Source organism: Diabrotica undecimpunctata, chromosome 4 (assembly GCF_040954645.1).
Source record: "Diabrotica undecimpunctata isolate CICGRU chromosome 4, icDiaUnde3, whole genome shotgun sequence".
Taxonomy (NCBI): Eukaryota; Metazoa; Arthropoda; class Insecta; order Coleoptera; family Chrysomelidae; genus Diabrotica; species Diabrotica undecimpunctata.
Window position 1 is genome coordinate 45646074 of NC_092806.1, and position 21401 is coordinate 45667474.

Genomic DNA, 21401 nt, shown 5'->3' on the forward strand with positions numbered 1-21401 from the left:
CAAATTAATAAGGAATAAAATCAAATGGGCTAAGGAAAAGTGGATGAAGAAAACATGCATTGAAAAAGTCAGAGAATTATCTGGAAAATGACTAACAAACACACCTACCATTTAATTGACAAACACAATAAACCTATTAATAAACCAATTAAAATAAAACAAGTATGGACTAAATATATTAAAGATCTTTTCATGGACACAAGAACAAAACCATCACAAATTAATAGCAAGGACGCTCCTATAATATTATCTGAAATCTGAAGTCACACATGCTATAAACAACTCAAAATCATACAGAGCCTCTGGATCAGATAAAGTTCACATCGAGCTGATTAAACTTATAGATGAAAACAATTTAAGCGCAATAATTATCCTCTTTAACAACATTGATAATGGTTACAAAACTGGTAACCTACCTACAGAATGGCTACTATCCACCTTTCTTCCACTACTAAAAAGCAAGAATCTCAAACACTGTAATGACTATAGATTGATCAGCTTAATGTCACAACTATTAAAAACATTTTTAAAGGTTATACATGCAAAAATATTCAGAAAGTGTAAAGCAGATTATAAGTAATACAGTTTTGCTTTCGTAATGACTTCGGAAAAGTAGAAGCTGTGTATAGTTTCACAACTCTTGCTCAAAAATTTTGAGACCAACAAAAAGATTTTTTCGTCGCATTTATAGATAATGAGAAAGCTTTCGACAAAGTTAAACATAACATTATTATGCATTGTCTTTCTGAAAGCCTTTAACACTGTCTCATAGAATTAATGTATCATCCTCGTATCTAATTAAATTCTATTACGTAATTCTTTTACGGGGATAAAGGGGTAGAATGCGAAAACATGGAGTTGAATCCAGTTTACTCCAATTAGCCTCTTCTACTCAAATCCGACTCTCACCTTCAGGCTGGTGTTCCCTGTAAACCGAGCAACCCAGCTGGAGATCCGGTATCCAACCCGGGTGGAAAGTTGGGTCGGGAACTGATGAGAGCGGGTAAAATCGCCCTCCGAAAAGGGGGTTGGGCTTTGGGTTAACTACCCAACCCTGTAAAAAACCTTTTGTTATGAGAGCTACAAAGAAAGAAACCGGACTGTCTAACCTACGACGAACGCGCAAACGAAATAAGGTTAATGATTTAAAAAATTTGCACCTGGAACGTAAGAAGCCTTAATCAGCCTGGAGCCACTGCTCTGCTCATACAAGAAATGAATAATGCCAAAGCAGATATCATTGCTTTACAGGAAATGAGGTGGATTAGCTTAGGCATCCTGGGAAAAAATAACTGCAATATTTACTACAGTGGACGTCCTACCCGACACGAATTTGGTACCGGATTTTTTGTAAGCAGCAAGGTCAAACATAGTGTAATCGATTTCAAAGCTATTGATTATAGGATATGTCGAATAAGACTAAAAGGGAAGTTCGCTAATATTAGCATTATTAGCATCCCTGCTCCAACGGAAGAAAAAGAGGATAATGAAAAAGACATGTTCTATGAGGCAATAGACCGAGAGTACGATGAGTGCCCAAAAAATGACATCAAAATCAGGAGACTTTAATGCCAAAGTCGGAATAGAGAATATATTTTCGCCCACCATCGTAAAAGAGAGCCTACACGTAGACTCTAATGATAACGGTCTCAGAATCATAAACTTTGCGATGTCTAAGAACATGGTAATAGCTGGGACAAGATTTCCCCATAAAGATATACATAAGGGAACTTGGAAATCTCCTGATAATGAAACGATTAACCAAATAGATCATATAATTATCTAGAGAAAAAATCGACATTAATAAAATAAAAGATCCCGACATGCAAAGGTATACAGACAGCAAATAGAAAATCAAATAAGGACAAAAAACTTAGAAGAAGAAGAAGAAGATATTAACCAACTATGGGCAAATATACGAGATATTGTGTTACAGAAATCCGTTGAAATATTGGGCAAAACCAAGTCAGAAAAAAGAAATCATTGGTTTGATCATGAGTGCGAAATGGCCACAAATAGAAAGAACGCAGCATATCAAAAAACCATTGACGCAGGTTGTACATGGAGAAAAAAATAAAAATATAGACGTCTTAGAAGAGAGGAAAAACGTATCCATCGACGTAAGAAGAGGGAATACAAACAGAACACTCTCAGTGAGATACAAAGTTTTTTCGATAAAAATGAAACGAGCAAATACTACAAATCTACACTACAAAGACACTAACGGTGAAATTCTACATGATGAAGACAATTATCACTAAAAACAATACGTATTTGGACGTTACTAAATTTTTGAATGAGGTTTTCACATGAAAAATAAAACAAAACAGATAAAAAACGTTTTATTTCCGTATTATTTTGCTGTATTTTTTTACTTGGAAGGGTGATTTATCACCTAACCTTGCTAGAGTCTTTTATTATTATTTGTAGTGCGTCATACCTCTATGTACAAATAGTAGTTATTATCTTAATGTGCAAATATGTTTTGGAGTTAAACCGAGCATAAAAATTATGAGGAAGTGAGAGATAAGATCTAAACTGCCCATAGTCTAGAGATAGACTGAATTTCATTAATTAAATTATTTGTTCTCATAGGTACATTTTATTTTTTTAACACAACGCTATGACTTATTTGATATCCTGCTATTTTTTATTCCGATTTACATTTTTCAAATCTAATTCCTGTTTTAATTATTAAACACAGTTTTAAGTTTCCGTCTACTTATTTACAATCCATTCCAATAACAAAAAATAGAAACTCCCAATATACAGGGTATTTCATGTAAATTCCACATGACAAATCTCTAAAATTACACTCTGTCTAATAAATGTAGTAGTAATTTTGTGCTATATTGGCCAAATGACGAATAGTACTAGATGACGAATAGATGTTTTGTACCCTCTGGTTTTGAAAATCAATGCAATGTGTCCAGCCCATCTAAATCTCTGCACTTTAACGAATTTCACAATATCTGGATCGGTGAATAACTGACATAGTTCAAAGTTGTATCTTCGACGCCATTGCTCATTTTCATTTACGGGCCCAAAAATCTTTCTAAGAATTTTTCTCTCAAAAATACCAAGAAGTCTTTCATCATTTTGAGGTAAGGTCCACGTTTCAACCCCATATATCAAAACCGGTCTTATTTAGGTCTTGTATATATTAAGCTTTACTGCACGTTTTATATTTTTATTTTTTAAATGTTTCTGGAGACCGTGAACAGTTCTGTTTGCTATTGCTATGCGTCTTTTTATTTCGTCGCTTGTCGTGCTTGTTGCGTTTACTAGCGATCCAAGATATGTAAATTCTTTGACTTGCTCAAACTTATGGTTGTTAATTTGAATTCTCTGTTGGATATTTCGAGGGTTTTTAGAAACCAACATATATTTGGTTTTTTCCTCGCTTAACACAAGTCCTAATTCACTTGCTGCGTCCGCAAGCCTTGTAAAACACTGCACCATGTCTCTCATACTTCTGCCTACTAGAACTATATCGTCAGCGAATACGAGAATTTGCGTCGATCTATTAAAAATAGTTCTATTCATTCTAATATTTAATTGTCTGATTGCCTTTCCCAAGGCAATATTAAAGAGGAGACAGGCCAATGCGTCTCCCTGTCTTAGACCATCATTAATATCAAAAAACGTAGAGTTTTCTCCTTCAATTCTAACGCATGAGCTTACGTTTTGCATTGTTAGTTGGGTCAACTTAATTAACTTAGGTGGGATCCCAAAGTCTATCATTGCATTATATAATGCAGTTCTTTTCACACTATCATAGGCTGCTTTGAAATCAATGAAGAGATGGTGTGTATCTATGTTATATTCTAGTGACTTTTCTAGAATCTGCCTATGTGCTTGAATTTGATGTGTAGTTGACTTTCCAGCAGTAAATCCGCATTGATATTGACCAAAAATATCCTTTGTAAAATGTTTAAGTCTTTCAAATAATACATTGCCGAAGATGCTAACGCAGATGCTAACAGAGTAATGCCTCTATAGTTCTTACATTCCAGTTGATCAGCCTTTTTATGCAACGGACATATTATTCCCTTTAGCCACTCTTCTGGTACCCATTCATTCTGCCATATTATAAGTACTATTAGTTTATGGATTGCTGCAAACAGTTGATCACCACCTTTTTTATACATTTCTGAACAGATTTCATGGATTCCTGGGGCTTTATTGTCTTTGAGTTTTAGAATCGCATTTGACTCTTCTCTTGTTGGGTCTTCATTGTGCAGTTGACGTTGTAGATTTTGTTGATTTTCTACGATTTAATCTCCTTCAATATCGTTTATATTTAGATGTTCGCTAAAATGTTGTGCCCATCTGTTAAGAACTGAGTTTTTATCATGTAGAATTTCACCGTTAGTGTCTTAACAGATTTTTAATCGTGGTTTAAATTCTCGACGGCTAGTACTTAAGGATTTGTAGTATTTTCTGGTTTCATTTTTATCGAATAAACTTTGTACCTCACTGAGAGTGTTCTGTTCGTATTCCCCTTTTCTTACATCAATGGATAAGTTTTTTCTCTCTTCTAAGACGTCTATACTCTTCTTTTTTCTCCGTGTACAACCTGCACCGATGGTATTTTGATATGCTGCGTTCTTTCTATTTGTGGCCATTTCGCACTCATGATCAAACCAATGATTTCTTTTTTCTGACTTGGTTTTGCCCAACATTTCAACGGATTTCTGTAACACAATATCTCATATATTTGCCCATAGTTGGTTAATATCTTCTTCTAAGTTTTTTGTCCTTTTGAAAGTCAGGTAGTGACGCTTCTTGCTGATGCTTGAAGACTGTCTTCTTCAAGCATCAGTCTCTCAAAAGTGGATATTTCAACGCTAGAATAGGGAAAATATCAATACCAGACATAGTTGGCACATCCCCAACATATAACGGCCTAAAAATTACTAGTGGTTTTTATAGGAAAACAGGTTTACATAAATATACATGGTATGGAGCCCACTAGTGCAAAACGTGAGAGTTCAAAGAGGGAACAACGACATTAACTCAGATCAGTTCTTAGTTATCTCAAAAATATCCCCATTATCTATTATACGTAGTATTTAAAGTATATATGTAGCAAGAAGATAGTATAAGACATTTATATCAACAAATACTGCAACACCATCTTTAAAAACATATAAGTAACTCAAAATAATATAAATTTAGATTGATCTTGCAACATATCGTAAAAGAAAACTCAATCCATTTTCTATCAGTGACTTCCATGTGAAAGTGCCTCCAATATTCTTTATTATTTGTGATTTTCTCCACTAATTTTTAAAAATATGTCATCTTCTTCCTCTTTTCATGTAGACATGTCTGTTTTTCAATGTGCCTCCAAGAAGTTGTCGTTTCACCGTTTACGTGATCTTCCTACTGATCGTCTTCCTATTGGGGAAACATTTCTTGCCATCTTTCCTACTCTTTTTAATGTCATTCGGCTTATATGATCGTTCCACTCTACTCTTCTATTTCTTACCCAGTCCTTGATATTCTCCACCTTGCATCTACGTCGTATATCTGTACTTCTAGCTCTGTCCCATAGTGTTTAACAATCAATTTTTCTAAGTGTTATGATCTCTGCTGTTTCTAATATTCTTTTTGTCCTCTCTGTGTAGGTCCTGTTTCTGCCGCGTATGTCATTATTGCTCTGATGATTGTTTTGTAAATTCTGCCTTTCATTTCTTTTCCGATATTTTTATTTCTCCACATTGTTTTATTCATGCAACCTGTGGCTCTGTTTGCTAGATAATGTGATGTCTAGATAATAAAACTCCATTTTGTTCTATTATCTGACCTTCCAGTTCCAATTAATATATTAGTAAATTTGTTGGTATAACCATGCATTTTGTCTTTTTGGGCAAATTAACATGTTAAATTTTTTGGGTGTTATATTGAATTGGTGCAGTATACCTTGTAAATCATCTTCTGTTATATGAATTGGTGCAGTAGACCTTGTAAATTATACCTTGTAAATCATCTTCAATCTGAGAGAGTAGTGTTGCGTCGTCTGCGTTACCGACTCTAGATGGATAGGACGCACCAGCACGGACGTGTCTGTGCTACCACAGACGAAACCTTTCCCGCGGTTCGTGGTGCGGGCTGGTCCGCTTACGTCCGCAATATCGCCGACGTTGGGAAGCCACTATAACAGATTATTTTAAGTTTTTTTTCTCAAATCCTTTTTTAGTTGTTAATTTTTTTGAATTGGTTGTAAAAACTATGTACATTACTATAAGGCTATTATGTTTATTTGTGATTTTATATTTATTGGATCGAAATTAATGGACAAATTCTGTAAAATAACTTTTACAAAGAAATCTGTAGTTAATGAACAATAGAACCTTGAGGACAGTTGTAATAGCATGTATTTTAATTCAAGTATAATTAGATTTCGTCATTTGAAATAAATACAAAATCAAACAAGTTCACCACTATATTCTTATACAATGCACTATTTAGTTGCTCATTAAAATATGCAATAATTTGGTCTTCTGAATCAGGTTATGCATTGACCTAATTGAATTAACTTAACATATAAATATGTTCTACACTCAGGTTGTCAATGTAAAAAGAACTACAAGTGAAGGTAATTACAGTTTATTAATAGTTTAGTAAATCAATAGATTTTACTTTAGTTTTGAAAATATTAGACAGAATATATAAAGTGCAAATATATGAATCAAATCAAATCAAAATACTAATAATAAGAAAGTTGTAAAGAGAAGATCTTCTGAAAAAATACGATCTATTCAACCTACATAAAAAGGTTAGTGAAATGGTAGGATTACCACGAAGAAAATGCTAAAAACTATTTTAACATAACAATAGAAATGCTGGAAAGAATCTCCAAGGAGATAAAAACTAGACCACATATCATTCGAACAAAATGATTACACACTAAAAATATTTCTAATAAAGATGGATGGACATGGACATAGAAGAAATAGAACATAGAAAAAAAATAATTTGAATTTTTAATAGATTGAGAAGCTTTACGATTTTTATTAGTTTTTACGAGGTTTATTAGTCTGCGAAATATCCTAATTTTAAAAGATAATTTACATCGCATGTTGAATGCCTCCAGTCGTTCCTATCCTTCGCCTTTCTCCGTCAACTTCATACTATTTTGACCAAATATATATCTTAAGTCTATTCGCCAGAGACGATAAGGCTACTGTACCTATAAAAATTATACGCACAAGCTGAATTTTGCTGAGAATATCAATGAATTTTGGGACACCAAAAAGATGCAAAAAATTTGAGAAACCTTCCCCAGGTCTTTCCCCTAAAACTCCTCCCCGTCGGGGGAGGGAGGAAATGGAAAATATCGATTTGTATATGTCATGGACGTCCACAAAAACCAAATGAAGTGAGCTAATTAAGAGCTTAGGCATCTTTACTTGTTTACTATACAAATAATATCTATAATTTTTTATTCTAATTAACGATGTCAATCAATTTTCATTACTTGTCGAAATACATAAGGTAAAAATATCAATATAGTGCATAATCAATAAAGTACACCGTAGAAAAAAATGTAACGAACAAGAAATGTAACTTATGGTGTCGTCACGAGTAGCGTCACAAAATAGCGGTTCTTTACATTGACTCACTACTCTCGATCAATTCGTTTCTATTCGTCGTATATTTATTCTAAGCAGGTTTAAATTAAAAACTGCCTAAAAAATAACTAACAAAATACAGACATTAAATGAGAAATTACAATTAAAAGAAAATCTATCAATAAAAGATTCGATTCGCAACAATTGTCAAAATTTAAAAGCCATAAATGTCTTCCAATTAATAGCAATATTGAATCATCTGTTTAAGTTTTTATGACATTTTATCTTTTATTATCTTTTATTATCTTTTATTATCTTTTATTATCTTTTATTATCTTTTATTATCTTTTATTATCTTTTATTATCTTTTATTATCTTTATGACATTAACATTCTGTTTTTATATGAGTTATAAAGTACTCACTAAATATTTACAAATCCATCTGCAAAATCGCTACATGGAACGTTAGAAGTATGTATGAACCTGGGAAACTGAGGAATATACAGCAAGAGATGTTGCGACTGGAGATTGATATATTAGGAATAAGCGATACAAGATAAGCGAAATTTAAGGGAGTGGTATGGGTGCAGTTCAATACAGTTGTTCAGAGCTGCAGCCAACAAAGTAAAGATTGCTATGATGGTAGCCAACCTCCGATAGGAGACGGTACTGCAAGAAGAAGAAGATACAAAATGGATCAACTCTGGCGAACTCAATACAGACAATGGACGAATTTATTACTCTAGAAGCAGCGACACTCAACACAGATATGGAGTTGCTATGATCCTCAGTGAAAAAGTAGCGAGATCAGTAACAGGCTTCGTTCCGATGTCCGAAAGAATTATAATGCTGCAGATATTGATAACCCATGGAAAAATGAACTTAATTCAGATTTATGCGCCAACTGCTGACAAAAATGAAGAAGAAATAGAAAACTTTTATAGCGAACTTCAAAAAACATTACATCTCACAGCATCTAGAGATATAACAGTGATCATAGGTGATTTCAATGCAAAAATTGGCGAAGGTAAGTGCTACCCTAATGTAGGACCTTATGGGCTTGGTGAACGAAACGACAGACGAGGTCTCCTAATAGAAATGTTATAGCGGCAAAAACATTTTTTAAATTACTTAAGCGACGCCTTTATACATGGAAATCGCCAGCTGACAAAAATAACAAAATCGTCAGAAATCAAATTGACTACATCCTAATAAAACACATATATCGAAACTCAATTCAGGCAGTAAAGGCATATCCAGGAGCAGACGTATCCTCTGATCACAGTTTTCTTATTGCTAGGTTTCAACTCCAACTGAAAAAGACGCAAAAAAGCGGCAACAACAACAAACTTAACATACAGAAACTAAAGTCAAAAGAAACAAAAGAAAATCTGAAACAGGAAATCAACACTAATCTAGATAGAAACCCAAGAAATAATTGCAACGTAGAGCAGCAGTGGCAATTCTTCAAAACCTCTATATTGCAGCCAAGTAAGAAAGTACTTACAACAACGTAATGTAAGAAAACAGAGTGGATGGCCAAGGAAATTCTAGAGTTGATGAATGAAAGAAGAAAAAACAAAACCATCAACACGATCCGCTATAAAGAGCTTCAAAACCAAATAAGAAGAAAAATTAGGGAGGCTAAAGTAACCTACTTCTCTGAAAAATATAAAGAAATAGAAGAACTGCAAAACAGATATGACAACTTTAATTTACATAAAAAAGTCAAAGAACTAGCCGGAGTAGGAAGTAGAAGAACCTCGAATATATTGCTCAACAAAAATGGAAATATTATATTGGAGACAGAACAAAAACTACGACGATGGAAAGAGTACATCGAGGGATTATTTTATGACCAGAGAGAAGCTAGTACATCTGTAGATAGCCAAACGGGAGATGTAGGTCCAGAGATAACCAAATCAGAGGTTAGTCAGGCATTAAACTCAATGAAAACCAATAAATCTGCTGGTCCAGATGAATTACCAAGCGAGCTATTAAAGTTGGTCAACGAGAAAAACCGAGACATAATAGTAGAACTGTTCAACGCTATCTATACTACGGGAATCATCCCTAGAGAAATGTTGACATCAGCATGTGTGTTTGGCAAAGAAAGTAAATGCTAAAGAGTGCAGTGACTATCGAACCATAAGCTTAATGTCATATACCTTGAAAATTCTGTTGAAAATTATCCACGCCAGAATTCACACTAAACTGGAGCTGGATATTAGTGACACACAATATGGGTTCCGCAATGGTATGGGTACCAGAGAGGCACTATTCTCTTTCAACGTGCTGACGCAGAGATGTTTGGATGTTAACCGTCCTCTTTACGTTTGTTTTATAGACTACAATAAAGCGTTTGATAAAGTAAAGCATAACCGACTCATGGAAATTCTAAAAAATAAAAACCTAGATGAAAGAGATTTAAGTCTAATAACAAACCTTTATTACAATCAGCGAGCAATAGTACGAACTGAAAAAGAGAGATCTGAAGAAATGGAAATAAAGAGAGGAGTCAGGCAAGGCTGCATACTATCATCTCTATTATTTAACGCTTATTCTGAAGGGGTAATTTGAGAAACTCTGGAAGATGAAACAGTCGGCATAAGAGTAAATGAAGTCTTAGTTAACAACATCAGATATGCAGATGATACAGTAATAATAGTCGATAGTTTACAAGACCTGGAAAGACTCATAAGTAAAATAGTGATGTGCATTAGGGAGTACGGACTCTCGCTCAATATCAAAAAGACGAATTTTATGAAAATTTGTAAAAACAACCATAATACTAACGAAATCTTGACAGTAGAAGGCCAGCAGATCGAAAGAGTAAAAAAGTACACTTACCTAGGAACACTTATAACAGAAAGTAATGACTACACTGCAGAAATCAAAGTCAGAATCGAATAAGCACGTTCTAATTTTATGAAAATGAAAAAGGTCCTATGTGGCAAAGATTTAACATTAGCTCTTAAAGTACGCCTAAGAAAATGTTACGTATACAGTGTACTATGGAGTGGAATCATGGACGTTAAATCTAGACACAATGAGACGACTTACCGCCTTTGAAATGTGGACCTATAGAAGAATTATGAGGGTTTCCTGGGTAAATAGAGTTACGAGCAATAAAGTACTGAGAAGAATAGGTAAAGAAAAGGAAGTTTGAACTTACAATTAAAGAAAGAAAGCTACAGTATCTCGGACATGTGATGCGGGGCGAGAAGTATGGCATCCTGCGACTCATAATGCAAGGAAAGATAGATGGCAGAAGAAGCATCGAAAGAAGGCGAATTTCATGGCTCAAGAACCTGAGAGAATGGTTTGGATGCAGCTCAAAACAACTATTTAGAGCTACTACCTTAAAAATTAAAATAGCTATGATGATTGCCAACCTCCGTAGCGGAGATGGCATCTGAAGAAGAAGAAGAAAGTACCCATGTCTCATATCCATACAGTATAATGGGAAATATTAATTTATGTATATAATGATCTTTATTTTTCTTGTTATAAAAATTGCTTTTAGGTTGTTTGGTTAGTCCATGATAACTTTTAGTTGCTGGCGATATTCTTCATTTTTATCTTTTTTGCGTGCCTTATCAAGTCTCCATGACAGTGGTGATTAACAGTGCAAAAACCCTTTCTGTCTTGAAAGAGAGATAAGGAAACAGTTCTGCTGTTCTTTTTATCCCGGTCCATCCTCTGATAAAATTTAAAACAATATGCTTGCTTTCTACCAATACTTCTTAATTCTTTAATTTTTCCCATTATAGGAATTTCTCTCCTGTGGAAGACAGTATAAGGTGTTTTATGGCTGCATTTACTTATATCCCCACTGGTGAATGTTGAGTTTTCCTATCATGTTATCATTTTGCTACTTGAGATGTACACCGGAAACAATAGCCAGTATATTATTTTTGATGTTCTAGATTCAAAAATATAGCAATTTGTTTAGGTATTTCAAATTATAAATAACAATTACTTGTGTACATTTATTTTGTTTACTTATTCAATTTGTTTTTTAAATAAAGTTTGATAAAGCTAAGTTATATGTGAATATCCTAACCAAACGAAGAAAAAACCAGATATTATTCTGGTAATTAATAAAAAAAATCTGAGAAGAAAGATCAAAAAGTATTGCATTATTTTACATTTTTCACTTACTATTAAAAATGTTTGTAGAATTATTATACTCACGACTAGTAGCTTGTAGAAATATTTTCTTGTAGCATTTTTATATTATTTACTTCATTCAATGTGACTAACAAAAGGTATTCTATATTTTTATATTTCGAATTTGACATCGGAAATCTTTCTCAAAATACAAATTAAACAAAGAACACTTTCGGATTGTTTATTCCCTTTAAATTCAGTAGTTAACTATTAGTCGCAGAGAAAAATGTTTCTGTTTAAACATTTTATGTAAATATTAATACTAACAATATTTAGCAAGAATTTAAACATACCGCTGAAGATTTATCACTTGGACTCAACGTGTCTCCTAATTTTAAATTTGCTGCTATCATCATAGCTTCTTCCACAGTCAACATTGGTTGGATTAGATCCTCTTGCATAATATACCTAGACATTTTCCTGAATTGTTTTAAATTTCTTGTCGTTCCATTTATCAAGATTTGCCCGGTTGCTCCTAATGTTCTGGAAATAAAAACATATGTTAGAATAAAGAACAATTTTTAAAATATTTTATATATATATATATATATATATATATATATATATATATATATATATATATATAATTCTATATTCTATTTCTATAATTCTCTTCCAATTTCTCTTCCATTTTTTTCATGTCCTCTTTGACTTCTTTTGAATTCTCTTCCATTTTTTTCGTATTCTCTTCCATTTTCTGTTCTATTTTTTTTATGTCTTCTTTGACTTCTTTTAAATTCTCCTCCATTTTTTTCGTATTCTCTTCCATTGTCTTGTTCATCTGCATCATTAATGACATCAAAGCTGCCATATTGACATTTTCCTCTCTTTCTGGATTCATTTCTGCAGTATCTTGTGGAACTTGAACTAAACTCTCCTCTTGTATAGGTTGTGTTTCTACTTCCACATCTTCTTCATTCTTTTTGCTTCTTGTACCTTTCTTTCCTTGAGACATTTTGAGACTTTACTTGTTCAAATATAATTAAAAATAAAATCTATAATTTTTTCTTTCTACTGATAATTAATTTAATTATATGAGAGCACTTATCTTCCCAAACTAATTCTTTTAAATAGAGAGCCCCCGCGTTGGGTGCCAAATTGTTATGATGTGTTTTTTGTTTGAATGATGAGCAATGAGTATTTTTAATAATATAATATATAGGGTTTTTATCGCGGTTCTCAAAGAATTAGCTTGTAAGTACTTTTTTAAATTATCTTTATTATAACTATTATGAAACACACATATATATCTAACCTAGCCAATGTAAATTTAAAATAAACTATCTTTAAATTGATGTTCTTATAAAACTAATTAAATTCTATAGACAATGTTAAATTTAAACAAACTATCTTCAAAATTGAAATTGTTATAACACTAACTAAATTATATTAACAAAATTTTGTACCTTTCTTTCACTGAATGCCTAAATGAACTGTTTTCCACTATATAGATTCTAATCACCACTGAATGTCTTCGTACTTCGGTTATCCTTGTTTTTGTGAAATTACTTTTTCCAATTATCAGCTTCTACCAATTTAAGATATAGTTTTCTTCACCAGCATTTATACACCACCAAGCAAACCAGCAAACACCATTTATATTTATTCTTCTTTTCAATATACCAATATCCAATTATTATAAGTTGATTTATACTAATCTCCAATCATAATATAATTTTAATTCCTTCCAATGTCCATCCAATATTCTTCTAATATACTTTTATAATCTTCAATAATTATTTGTGTATAATTATAAATGTGCATTAAATATATGCATAATTTTTAATCTTCATTTAACTCACTATATTAAACAATTTGACTATTTGTAACTGATTCACTGACTCCAACTAACTTTCATATTTCTTACTAAACTTTTCTGACTGACTTCTTGAAAATTCTGAACAATTTACTTCACTAACTAAATGTGTCTACTAACTTTCATAATAAACTGGCCTGACTTCTGACTAAAAACTGCCATCTTGAATCCAAATCACGGGTATTTATATGTTTTTGGATATTCTAGAATCATCTGGTAAGAAATCATGTTCGATTTCGTTCTATTTCTTCGATATGGATGTTCTCGAAAAAAATATCTGTTCCATCCACCGACATAATCATTAGTCCAGAATGTCGACCGTAAACAATGGTCACACTCTGCACTCTGGAGAATTCGTTAATGTTCCATTGATAATTTTGTTGACATTTAGGCTTTTCAGATCAGAATAAACATTCAAATTAGTAACTAACACTCTAATTTAATAAAATACACATTTCAAACAATATATTATTATAACCCCACTTTATATTCCCAATTATCTCCTAAAATGTCACTTGGAGAGTAAGTATATCTGTCTATCACTCACTGTATAGTTGGTTGCCTATGCACATGGCTCACTTAAATATATTAACAACATTAAAATACAACTTTTTACAATTATTATATGCTAATTTCTTAAAATGCCCTCACATAAATATATTTTTATAAAATTCTCTAGTATATAACTTATTTAAAACAACCAAATATCTAATATTATGTAGTATATAACTTATAAATTATTTTCTATAAACCCTAATCGTATCAATACCCCAAAATAATATTTAAAATAAATAATTTACTTATTATTTTTTTAAATATTAATTTTCTCATACCTTATTAAATTTAATAAATTAATAATTCAATTTTTTTTTTTATTTAAAATGTGTTAAATACATCCCTGTTCGCTGTCTATGTCAAAGCAGAGAACAACGGGGCACAGTTCGGCTATGGTCAAACTGTCATGTCAAATGGAGCAATGGATGCGATATCAGAGAATAAAATATAACCTTAATTAAAAATATAATCGATATGGTGTTCTGTTTATTTATAGACAAAATCTAGGAATTATTTCCATTCAAAATAACTTTCATCAATATAAATTGGTAAGTTTTTTCACTTTATTATATTAGAAAGACATTTTTATAGCAATTATAGTATCAATTTTGTGTCTAACCCCAAATTATGATTTTTAGGGTACAAATTAATTTCCATATATACAAAATTCAACAAGTATGATGTCAAATTGATTCAAAATAATGAAATCTACCATCTACCATTTAACAAATCAAGTCTATTGAATAAAATGGATATATCAGTAAGTTATTAGTGTTATTATATTTGTGTTAAAGGTATAGAAAATATTATTCAATCTCTTCATGATATTGAAAAATGTCGTTGATATGAAATATGCCTCTTAGTCTGTTCTCTGCATCTATTAACACATAACTATTTAGTCCATTCTGATTTTCAATTGTATATGGACCTTCAAACATTGGTTGTAATTTCTTACAACGGTTTTCTTTACCATTACTTTTTCTAAGTGAACGAATTAACACTAGGTCTCCTTTTTGAAATGTGATTGGTTTTTTTATATTTCGATTTTGTCTTCTGATATATTTTTCAGCTTTCCTCCTAATTCGGTTATTCACTTTCTGCATTACTTGTTCTAACATATCCTGATTATATTCACTAATCCACTTTCTGTTTCCTATATGGCCAAACATTAAATATTCTGGTACTTCCTCTGTATTCAAATTATGTGTATTATTTAAAAAATATTCTACTTGTGGTATATGTTGCTGCCAAGTTTCTTGTTGATTTTGGCATAGTATCCTTAAATATTTTATAACTTCTTTAATATATCTTTCTGCAGGATTTGCCTGAGGATGTCTGATACTTGTAAAATGAATGTTGATTCCCTTTTTCTCACAAAATGTCCGAAATTTTTGGTTGTTAAAATATGTAGCATTATCTATTATGCAATTTCTAAATGGTCCTATTTCTTCGAAAAATTGATTAATATATAATTTTAATGTTTTAACATTTGTTCTAGAGCAGGGATATAGTTTAATAAATTTTGTATATAAATCAACTATCACTAGTATATGCTTTTTTCCTGTTGGACTGAGAACTAAATTTGAAATAAAATCCATGGAAACTGTATTTAGTTTTTCATATACAACATTAGATTTATATGTGTTCTGGTTTTTGAAATTCTTTTCTTTGTTTAGTTGACATATTGGGCATTGGGTAGTAATTTCTTTTGCTATACTTATGTCATTCTTTGCAAAATAATTGTCCCTAAATAGCATCCATAGCTTTCTTGAACCAATATGCATATAATTGTTATGTAAATTTTTCAATATTTTCTTTGCTAAAGTTCTAGTTATTACATATACTTCTATGCCATTTATTATTTTATAATATACCCCATCTTTCCTAAGGACTTTTTGTTTTTCACTCAAATTGATCTGATCTCTTATAATTTCTTCTTTAGAATATAATCCAGTACTTTCTACTAATTGATTTAATCCAATTTTTATTGTTCGCTGCCCTTTTTGTGATGTATTTTCTAACCTTGATAAAGCATCTGCCACTATATTGGATTTTCCAGAAATGTATTTGATTTCAAAGCAGTATTCACTAAGTATTAGACTCCACCGATGTATTCTACTGTTTCCATATTTGTTATTTAATATAGACGTTAAAGCTTGGTGATCTGTTTCTATTGTAAATTCATTACCCAACAAATAAAATCTTAATTTTGTGACACAGTGTATTATACTTGCTAGTTCTAATTCTGAAACTGAGTAACCCTTTTCATGTGGCTTTGTGATTCTTGAAATGAATTGTGTTGGGTATTCGACCCCATCATGTATTTGTAATAATACCCCTGATAATCTCTCTATGGATGCATCTGTTCTTAATATGAATGGCTGTGTGTAGTCAGGATAATATATTTTTAAATTTGACAGAAAAATGTTTTTAATTTCTTGGAATCCTAGTTCTCTTCTCTGATCCCCTCTCCATTTTACACCTTTTCTCAGTAGTTCAAGTAATGGAATTTCTTTTATACTTAGATCTGGTATCATCCTTTTATAATAATTAATTATTCCAATAAATCCTCTTAAAGTTCTTAAATTGTGTGGTGTTTTATATTCCTGAATGACTTGTGTCCGTTCTGGATCCATTTCGATTCCCTTAGTATTAAGTATATAACCTAAATATATTACTTCTTTTTGAAAAAATGTACATTTTTCTTGATTTATTTTTAGTCCAACTTTGTCTAATCTATTTATTATAATTTTTAGGTGTTTCTCATGATCTTCAGCCGTTTTAGAAAAAATTAATATATCATCAATGTAGTGAATTACAAAATGTTCATATTGATCCAAAATATCATGAAGACATCTACATAGAGCACTGCAAGATGATTGAAGTCCAAATGGTACTACTTTGAATTGATATACTACTCCATCTATCTGAAATCCTGTATACTGTCTACTTTTTCTTTCTAGAGGTATTAACCAGAAACTATGCTGTAAATCGATTTTAGTGAAAAATGACATTCCTGTAATTCTTCCTAATATTCCATCTATACTCATTGGTGCTTCAAATTGCTTTTCAGTAATCTTGTTAATATTCCTTGCATCCAAACATAACCTGATTTCACCTGATCTTTTTCGTACTACTACTATGGGGTTAATAAAACGTGTGTCTGCCTTCTCAATGATCCCATCTTCTAACATATTATTAATTGTTTTGTTTACTTCTTCTCTGTATTTATATGGTATTGGGTATGATTTTGTTTTAAAATCTTTTTCTTCTTTAACTTTTATACTATGGATATAATTTTGTGCAATTCTATTTTCTTTATTGACAAGTCCCTTGTGTTGCTGCAATATGGAAATGACTATTGATTTATATTCTTCAGGGCAATTTAAAACTTTCATCATATCTTCTTCTTTACAAATAACATTATTCTTCATTATGTACTCATTATTCCTTGCTTCCAATTTTACGCACTCCACCTCGTAGGCATCCATCTGCTTAAAATTTCCATTCCTTAAATATTCACTACAATAATTATTCTTTACATTCTTTTTGGGCATATCCCTATCATCAAAATACATTTCTTCTTCATAAACATCATTATTTTCTTTTAATAATATCCTATCAACTCTTATTCCTTCTTCTACCTCATCTTTCTGCATAAATTTAATTATTTGCCCTTCCAAAGTTACCATTCTTTCTTCAAAATCTATCTTTACTTTCTTCTTTTCCAATTCATCATTTCCCATTAATATATCAACACATAAATCCTTGACAATAAATCCTTGCATATTAATTTCTTTATTAAGAATATTAATTTTAAAATTGGCTAGTTTATCAATTTCACCCAACTTCTTATTATTTGCACCAACAATTTTAATTTTTGGAATCTTTATTATATCTGATAATTTTAATGTATTAAAAATAAAATTCTCCGAGACTAAAGTACTTTCTGAACTAGTATCTATCATAATCTTAATCATTTTATTTTTGGCCAAAGCATTTATATAAATTAAATTAATAGATTCAATAATTTTCTCTTCATCTAAAGAAATAAATTCAGAAGGTTTTTCATAATAGCAATGGCCTAACTTGTAATTCAGAAAGTTTACTGCACAAAATTTTGATTATTAGAATTGTCAGATTGTATCTGACCACTTGGATCTGATGTCCTATGTCTTTCCCTACTATGACTTCTACTCACATTTTCCTGCCTTGTACTACTTCGTTCCCTGTCTTCGCAGCTTCTATTCCTTCGAACACAATTTATCTGTCTGTTATAATTAGGTCGTTCTGTATTTCTTCTATTGTTAAAATCTTGTCTATTATTATTAGTACTGTTATTAAAATGTTGTCTATTATAACTAGTATTGTTATTAAAATTCTGTCTATTTTGATTACTGTTATTATTATTAAAATTTTGTAAACTATCACCATACCTAGTGTTATTGTTATATGATTGTCTATATTGTTGATTATCATTTTTATTATATTGAAAGTTATTATTGTTTTTTCTGTTGTTATTATTATTTGTCATATTGCCTCTTTGTATTCTTTGAATAAAATTAATAAAACTATCTATTGTTTGAATATTTTGTACAGTTACTGTTTGCACAACATCAACATCAAAATGTCTAGATACATTTAAGACTGTTTCATCCTCTCTAAGTGGTGGTTCTAAATATTTTGCAACTGTTATCAATTTTAATGCATAATCTACCATATTTGATTTTAAATTGTGATTATACTTTCCAAAATATAGAATTTCTCTAAACTTTGCTTGCTCTAATTCACCCCAATAATAATTTAAAAATTTATTTTCAAATGTTTGAAAATTATCTAAATCATTTTCAATACTAGCAAACCAAGTTGCTGCATTGTCATTTAATGTCATTCTAATATAATCTTTAATATCATTAATATTATTCACAAATCTTAATTTATGTTTTAAACTATTTATGTATACTCTAAGATGCAAATTTTTTATATTACCAGAGAATTTAATCCCAGTCTCATTTGTTAAATTTAAGTAAGGTCTCCCTATGTCTCTCATTTGTGAAATATCATCTATTCTCTGTTCCACATTTCTTATTTGATTACTATTTATTTGGATATTTTGTTGTATATCGTCTAATTTTTCTTCTGCGTTTCTCCTGTCTTCGTTAATTTTTACTTCTAAGTTACATTTCTGCAACTCTATTTTCTGTTCTATATCTATCTTATTATCTTGAATAATCCTCTTTACTTCTGTCCTCTCATTGTCTATCCTTTTCTTGTAGTCATTCCGTATACTTTTTATTTCATTTGCTACTTTTTTCTCTGCAGTTTCAAGTTTTTTATCCATTTGTTTTTCTGTTTGCTTTACAATTTTATTATTATTATCTTCTATTTTCTTTTCTAATTTTCTATAATTCTCTTCCAATTTCTCTTCCATTTTTTTCATGTCCTCTTTGACTTCTTTTGAATTCTCTTCCATTTTTTTCGTATTCTCTTCCATTTTCTGTTCTATTTTTTTTATGTCTTCTTTGACTTCTTTTAAATTCTCCTCCATTTTTTTCGTATTCTCTTCCATTGTCTTGTTCATCTGCATCATTAATGACATCAAAGCTGCCATATTGACATTTTCCTCTCTTTCTGGATTCATTTCTGCAGTATCTTGTGGAACTTGAACTAAACTCTCCTCTTGTATAGGTTGTGTTTCTACTTCCACATCTTCTTCATTCTTTTTGCTTCTTGTACCTTTCTTTCCTTGAGACATTTTGAGACTTTACTTGTTCAAATATAATTAAAAATAAAATCTATAATTTTTTCTTTTTACTGATAATTAATTTAATTATATGAGAGCACTTATCTTCCCAAACTAATTCTTTTAAATAGAGAGCCCCCGCGTTGGGTGCCAAATTGTTATGATGTGTTTTTTGTTTGAATGATGAGCAATGAGTATTTTTAATAATATAATATATAGGGTTTTTATCGCGGTTCTCAAAGAATTAGCTTGTAAGTACTTTTTTAAATTATCTTTATTATAACTATTATGAAACACACATATATATCTAACCTAGCCAATGTAAATTTAAAATAAACTATCTTTAAATTGATGTTCTTATAAAACTAATTAAATTCTATAGACAATGTTAAATTTAAACAAACTATCTTCAAAATTGAAATTGTTATAACACTAACTAAATTATATTAACAAAATTTTGTACCTTTATTTCACTGAATGCCTAAATGAACTGTTTTCCACTATATAGATTCTAATCACCACTGAATGTCTTCGTACTTCGGTTATCCTTGTTTTTGTGAAATTACTTTTTCCAATTATCAGCTTCTACCAATTTAAGATATAGTTTTCTTCACCAGCATTTATACACCACCAAGCAAACCAGCAAACACCATTTATATTTATTCTTCTTTTCAATATACCAATATCCAATTATTATAAGTTGATTTATACTAATCTCCAATCATAATATAATTTTAATTCCTTCCAATGTCCATCCAATATTCTTCTAATATACTTTTATAATCTTCAATAATTATTTGTGTATAATTATAAATGTGCATTAAATATATGCATAATTTTTAATCTTCATTTAACTCACTATATTAAACAATTTGACTATTTGTAACTGATTCACTGACTCCAACTAACTTTCATATTTCTTACTAAACTTTTCTGACTGACTTCTTGAAAATTCTGAACAATTTACTTCACTAATAAATGTGTCTACTAACTTTCATAATAAACTGGCCTGACTTCTGACTAAAAACTGCCATCTTGAATCCAAATCACGGGTATTTATATGTTTTTGGATATTCTAGAATCATCTGGTAAGAAATCATGTTCGATTTCGTTCTATTTCTTCGATATGGATGTTCTCGAAAAAAATATCTGTTCCATCCACCGACATAATCATTAGTCCAGAATGTTCGACCGTAAACAATGGTCACACTCTGCACTCTGGAGAATTCGTTAATGTTCCATTGATAATTTTGTTGACATTTAGGCTTTTCAGATCAGAATAAACATTCAAATTAGTAACTAACACTCTAATTTAATAAAAATACACATTTCAAACAATATATTATTATAACCCCACTTTATATTCCCAATTATTTCCTAAAATGTCACTTGGAGAGTAAGTATATCTGTCTATCACTCACTGTATAGTTGGTTGCCTATGCACATGGCTCACTTAAATATATTTACAACATTAAAATACAACTTTTTACAATAATTATATGCTAATTTCTTAAAATGCCCTCACATAAATATA

General features: G+C 30.8%; 1 protein-coding gene across 1 annotated transcript in view; it reads right to left on the bottom strand.

Annotated features, from left to right (window-relative positions):
- LOC140439468 (ATP-binding cassette sub-family G member 1-like) overlaps positions 1–21401 on the bottom strand; it is a 302118-nt gene that overhangs the window by 64007 nt on the left and 216710 nt on the right. The window contains exon 3 of the mRNA XM_072529394.1: positions 12047–12236. Coding sequence (XP_072385495.1) covers positions 12047–12236 — 190 coding nt within the window. The remainder of the gene's footprint in view (positions 1–12046; positions 12237–21401) is intronic.